The following is a 5,837-nucleotide window of genomic DNA, read 5'->3' as shown; positions in this document are numbered from 1 at the left end:
CTGGGATGATGACCTGCGCCCAAGGCAGACGCTTAACCGACTGAGTCACCCAGGCGCCCCATGTCAGACCCTATGTTGTGGCCTCTGGACTTGGCATTTTATGGGCATCTTCTGATTTTCTCTCTCCCTACCAAACCTGGGTTGGCGTGTACAGCCAGACAGCAGCTGGTCCTGCCCCCTCAGCACACCTTATATGTCCATGTTTCCAAAACCCAGTCATGGGTTCCCCAAACGTGCTCCATACCCATGATTTCAATGAGTGGCAAACTCTTTAATTTTGCCATTAACCAAAAAGAAGAGAAAAATCTCTGGCATTTTGTTGAGGGAGTTGGGATGGGAGAGCAGCTTTGAATTCGTAACACGGAGCTCAGCTAATTTTTTGCACATCCTGGGGCTAAGGGGAACTTCACCCGGATCTAAGGAACAAAGCCCCAAATCAAGGGTATGTTTCCCTTTGCTCTTAGAAAAGAGCTCGGTTCATTCTGGGTCTGTCTCCAGGACTTCTCAGGCTCGGCCCGACCCTCCCAACCCGCCATCCCCCGACTTTCTCGCCGAGGCATCAGCACCTCCTTACCCCCAGGGGTCGACACAACCCCTCTCCTGTAGGGGTGGGGGTAAAGGGGTCTCCTCTACAAGCCGCAGGAAATGGGGCGTGGGGGTGGGGAAATGCCCAATCTGAGAGTCCGTGAGTGATCTGCAGAGGGCGCTTAGCTCCACGATGAGCGGAAAGAAAATTCAGTTCCGCCAGTTCGCTTTCGGTTTCCCCGAAGACGTGAGCAGGAGGGACTCGGAAGGGACAGAACTGGGGGTGGCCGAAGGCAGCCCGAGGAGGGATAGAATGCGCTCCCCAGCCCTTCAGCCCCTGGGGAAAGGCTAGCCCGCCCTACAGGGCAAGGCGGAAGCCCAGAGAATCTATCCCGAGGCTGAGCAGCGATGGAGCTCTTGGGGACGCTGTATGACACCCCTGCGGACAGGCTGTCTGCCTTCGTGGAGGAGCGCCTTCAGCCCGAGGGCGACTGGAAGGAGGAAGTGAAGGACGCCTGGCAGAGAATTGAGCGTTTCTTCCGGGAACAGTGCTTCCGCGATGAGCTGGTGCTGGACCAGGAAGTCCGGGTGCTGAAGGTGGTGAAGGTGAGCACCTGCGGACTTAATCTTGAGTTTGAAGCCCAGCACTGTTGCTTGGAGACCGTGGGACTTTGGCGGGGCGGGGGGGAGTCAGGTCATCTCTGGACTGCCCCTCTTTAATCCAGATTTGTTATAAGGAAGAGATGAGATAAACGGTGGAAAAGTGCTTTAAAACTGTCATAAATTATCCTGCAGATCCGAAGGAGGAGGATACGATCATAATGAGGACGATTATTTGGGATCCAGCTGATGGCCAGGGTGGCAGGTAGAATATGAGTAACAGGTCTCTTTTAAAATCAATGCTTTTGTTTCTTGTTTAAGAAAACCTGTAGGGGCGCCTGGGTCGCTCAGTTGGTTAAGCGTGGGACTCTTGGTTTCTGCTCAGGTCATGGTCTCAGGGTGGGGAGATGGGGAGGTAGAGCCCCTCTGGGGCTCCACTCTCAACATGGGGTCCTCCCTCTCCCTGCCTCTCTGCCCCTCCCCCTGCTCGTGCTTTCTCTCTCTCGTGTTCTCTTGGTCTTGCTCTAAAATAAATAAAATCTTAGAAAAGAAAAGAAAACCTACTGCACCCTCAAAGTCATAATCTGTATTTTTCTCCTAAAATGGCACTATATCCATATAGTTGAATTAGAATCTACCTAGCAGTTATGAGTACTTCATGGGTTAAACGGATTTTTAGGAGCTGACCATGTAATTGAACTTTCAACGTAATCACCCTAAATCAAAAGTGTCTTGATCATCGGTCTAGGTTTTGTTAATTTTGCTGGATGAAAGATACCTGTTAACCTTAAAAAATTTAACTGAACAGCCAGTTATTTTATAACAAAGAATGCCAACTCAGCACAGGCCAGCTATGGCAAGACCATAGGCAAGTCCAACACACAGAGAAGAGGAATTTAGGGAGAGGAAAGAGGAAGGTGCAGGGTTGTTTTGAAGAGAAGTCCATTCAGAGTGGTGAGACTTTCTCATTGGCTGAGTTGCTGGGGTAAATTTCTTATCAAAAATGCAATGTACATGGTTTCCTGTTGGGGCCTGTAATTGATGCTTCTTTCCTGTTTACAATTCAGTTGGGGTCTGTAAATGACAATTCCTATAATTGGCATTGTTATCACACACCACCCCCCCCCGCCGGCCTACCCCTCTGGCCTCGGACTCCATTTGGCGAGGCTTCCCTTAATTTTCATACATCTAATTACTTAAGTAAATCAAGCTTTACCTGGGGGTGGTATTGTTAGGAGCTAATTGGACACTTAGGTAGTCAGGGCCAGGGTCCCCAACAAGAAAACGGGGAGCCAGGACAGCTAAGACAAATCACACTAACATCCTGTTTTACAGCTTAGACGAGACCACAACAGCATCCTGTCTAGCGCCTCTGTAGGAGTGACTCTTAAAAAATATCCTGAAACAAAACAGTTAACCACAAAACATGGGTCGCTATCACAGGTTGAGACAGTTGGTCTCCAAATGACAGCCCAAAAAGACCATCAACACAGGAACAAAACCTGATAGGTAGACGGGTGCATGATCAAAGCCCTGATTGGCACACCTTAGTAGCCAGTCCACAGGGGGCCCACACTTAGAATGCTCAGGATAGTTCTGCAAAAGAGTTTATATAAACCCCTGGATGGGAACGCCGAATTGGCAACCCTCTCGGGTCCCCTCCCTCTCCAGGAGCTTTATTCTATCACTCAATAAACTTTGCTTTGCTGCCCGCCACTCTTTGGTCTACCTCTTCATTCTTCCAAGTGGCGGGACCAAGAACCGTGAGCACTAAGGGGACAAAAATCCTGTAACATTGCAGTTGCCAAAGGAAGGATGTGCAGCCTTAGAGATCTTTATAGATTTTTTTTTTTTTTAAGAGAGAGAGGCAGGGCTTGATCCCATGACCCTGAGATCATGACCTGAGCCAAAATCAACAGTTGGTTGCCCAGCTGAGCCACCCAGGCACTCNCGGTTGCCCAGCTGAGCCACCCAAGCACTCCCAAAGAATCTTTAAATAAAGGGGCTGAAACCAAAGATTCAGGAATGTCATCAGTAAAGCATGAGCTTCCAAATGGAATTTCAAGAAATACAGGCTACTGTAGTTGCTTAAAAAGATACAAACTTTGTGCTTCTGGGCTCTAACTCTTCCACATTATCTGAACTTCCTGGGGTGACTGCAATGTAGGCTTTCTGCTTTAGAGCTCCCTGAGCGTATTTGCTTTCAGGACCTACAACCAAAAAAGGAATGTATGTTAAATTTATTCTATGGGGGGCGCCTGGGTGGCACGGCGGTTAAGCGTCTGCCTTCGGCTCAGGGCGTGATCCCGGTGTTATGGGATCGAGCCCCATATCAGGCTCCTCTGCTATGAGCCTGCTTCTTCCTCTCCCACTCCCCCTGCTTGTGTTCCCTCTCGCGCTGGCTGTCTCTATCTCTGTCGCATAAATAAATAAAATCTTTTAAAAAAAANTTTTTAAAAAAATTTATTCTATGGATTTGAAAGTGCTTTGTTTCCATTGGAGACCTGCCATTTATGTTACTTCAAATNCATAAATAAATAAAATCTTTTAAAAAAAATTTATTCTATGGATTTGAAAGTGCTTTGTTTCCATTGGAGACCTGCCATTTATGTTACTTCAAATACCCATGCCTTGAAGTTCCCATTCTCACCTTTATGGTTATGTGTCAAGTGGAGACTATTTGGAGAAGAAAAAAAATCACTTTCCCTTTTCCTCTTGTTCTCTCAATGATCTTTGCTTCTAGAAGCTTGAATACTCCTGCAATAGCTCTCTCCAACTGTTATGAGCAAAATCAAAAATGCCCAGAGCCCAGTATTTATGGAGTTAAATACCCTATTTGGATAAACATTGGAAAACCAGCAATAGCAAAATACATTTGTAATGAGTGTTTCTGTTTGTGTATGAGGAGGAAGGAAGAGATTACTAGCGAGGCATTATACATGACTCAGCAGTTTTTCTCTCTGCCTTTCTGGAACTTATTAAGTGCTAGATTTTCCTTTTTCTTTTCTTTTTTTTAAATTTGTTTTAAAGATTTTATTTATTTGTCAGAGAGGGAGAGAGAGAGCAGAAGCAGGGGGAGTGGCAGGCAGAGGGAGAAGCAAGCTCCCTACTGAGCAAGGAGCCCGATGTGGAACTCAATCCTAGGACCCTGGGATCATGACCCTAGCTGCAGGCAGACACTTAACCAACTGAGCCATCAAGGTGTCCCTAAGTGCTAGATTTTCTAAGTTGCATTTAGTTTTCCTGGTTTTATTTATCTCTCTTGTGGTGAGAGTGCTGTAATTTTCCTGAGTTCGATGGACAGATTTCATTGGCTCTCCTGCCATGAATGGCCTCGAGAGTCTTCTAGGACCAGAAGTAACTTTTGCAAAGACCTCTCTGGCCCCCGACTGACATCCATATTCTTCCTTTTTCTACTGTTCTGTTTCCTCAGGTCAAGGAAACTGGTACCCAAATTAAGGTTACACAGGAATCTGGGGCCAAAATTGCCCCCTGATTTTTAAAAATGACACTAGTGCCAGCCAAATTTCTGGTGCCAGCCAAGAGGAAGTAAGGTTCTTAAAAACTCTCTCACAAATTACGGTGAAAACACTCGACAGACATCGAATAGCAAATATTTGAGAACTCTGAAAAGTAAACAATAAGCAGACAGATTGGGGACTGAAGTCAAAACTCAAGGAACCGCCTATAACAACGGTGAAGATAGTGGAGCAAACTAGTAATAAACATATGGAGCAACATGGATGGATGTCAGAAGCTCTGTGCTCAGGGCGCCTGGCTGGCTCAGGCAGTCGAGTGTCTGACTCTAGGTCTCAGCTCGGGTCTTGAACCGCAGGGTTTGGAGATTCCAAACAGGGTCGTGTGCCTGAGATAGAAACCCTCGGTCGCGGGCCCGGTGAGCACGAAGTGCGGCCGGAGACCGGAGAGACAGGAGGGACTGACTACTTTTCTTGGAGGACGCACGGAGGAGTGGGGCCCCAAGCTTTAGGCTCTAGGGCCCCAGATTGGGAGGCCGCCACTTTCATTCTCATCCTCTGAAGCGGCACAGAAAGCCTTCAGGGAACAAAAGCCACAGACAGCAAGCCAGAGATTGCTCAGTCTGGACCCCTGGCTAGGGTGGTGCAATTCCACCTGGGGCAAAGACACTGAGAATCCATGCAACAGGCCCCTCCCCCAGAAGATCAGCAAGAACATCCAGCCAAGCCCAGTTTACTGATCAAGGAGAACTGCAAAACTCCCGCGCTAGGGGAATACAGCACATAGAATTCATGGCTTTTTTACCCATGATTCTTTAGTCTTCCACTTGTTAAAATTTTCTTCTCTTTCCATTTTCAACCCATTTCATATTTTATCAACTCTTAATTTTTAAAAAAATTTTTAAAAGATTTTGTTTATTTANTTAATTTTTAAAAAATTTTTTAAAAGATTTTGTTTATTTATTTGACAGAGAGAGAGACAACGAGAGAGGGAACACAAGCAAGGGGAATGGGAGAGGGAGAAGCAGGCTTCCCGCTGAGCACGGAGCCTGATGCGGGGCTTGATCCCAGGAGCCTGGGATCATGACCTGAGCCGAAGGCAGACGCTTAACAACCGAGCCACCCAGGCACCCCCAACTCTTTTTCTTTTTTTTTTTTTTTTAAGATTTTATTTATTTATTTGACAGAGATAGAGACAGCCAGCGAGAGAGGGAACACAAGCAGGGGGAGTGGGAG

The 5,837-nt window shown here is 46.9% G+C and overlaps 1 protein-coding gene across 1 annotated transcript in view; it reads left to right on the top strand.

The window, feature by feature from the left end:
• The first annotated feature begins 742 nt into the window (after nucleotides 1–742).
• The window catches only part of LOC100483224 (2'-5'-oligoadenylate synthase-like protein 2), a 13,066-nt gene continuing 7,971 nt past the window's right edge, over nucleotides 743–5,837 (top strand). Inside the window, exon 1 of the mRNA XM_011236797.3 lies at nucleotides 743–1,131. Coding sequence (XP_011235099.1) covers nucleotides 934–1,131 — 198 coding nt within the window. The 5' untranslated portion in view covers nucleotides 743–933. The remainder of the gene's footprint in view (nucleotides 1,132–5,837) is intronic.

The sequence above is a fragment of the Ailuropoda melanoleuca genome, chromosome 12, assembly GCF_002007445.2.
Source record: "Ailuropoda melanoleuca isolate Jingjing chromosome 12, ASM200744v2, whole genome shotgun sequence".
NCBI classification, from domain to species: domain Eukaryota; kingdom Metazoa; phylum Chordata; class Mammalia; order Carnivora; family Ursidae; genus Ailuropoda; species Ailuropoda melanoleuca.
The sequence above is the reverse complement of the archived record's forward strand: the minus strand, read 5'-3'. Positions and strand labels throughout refer to the sequence as shown.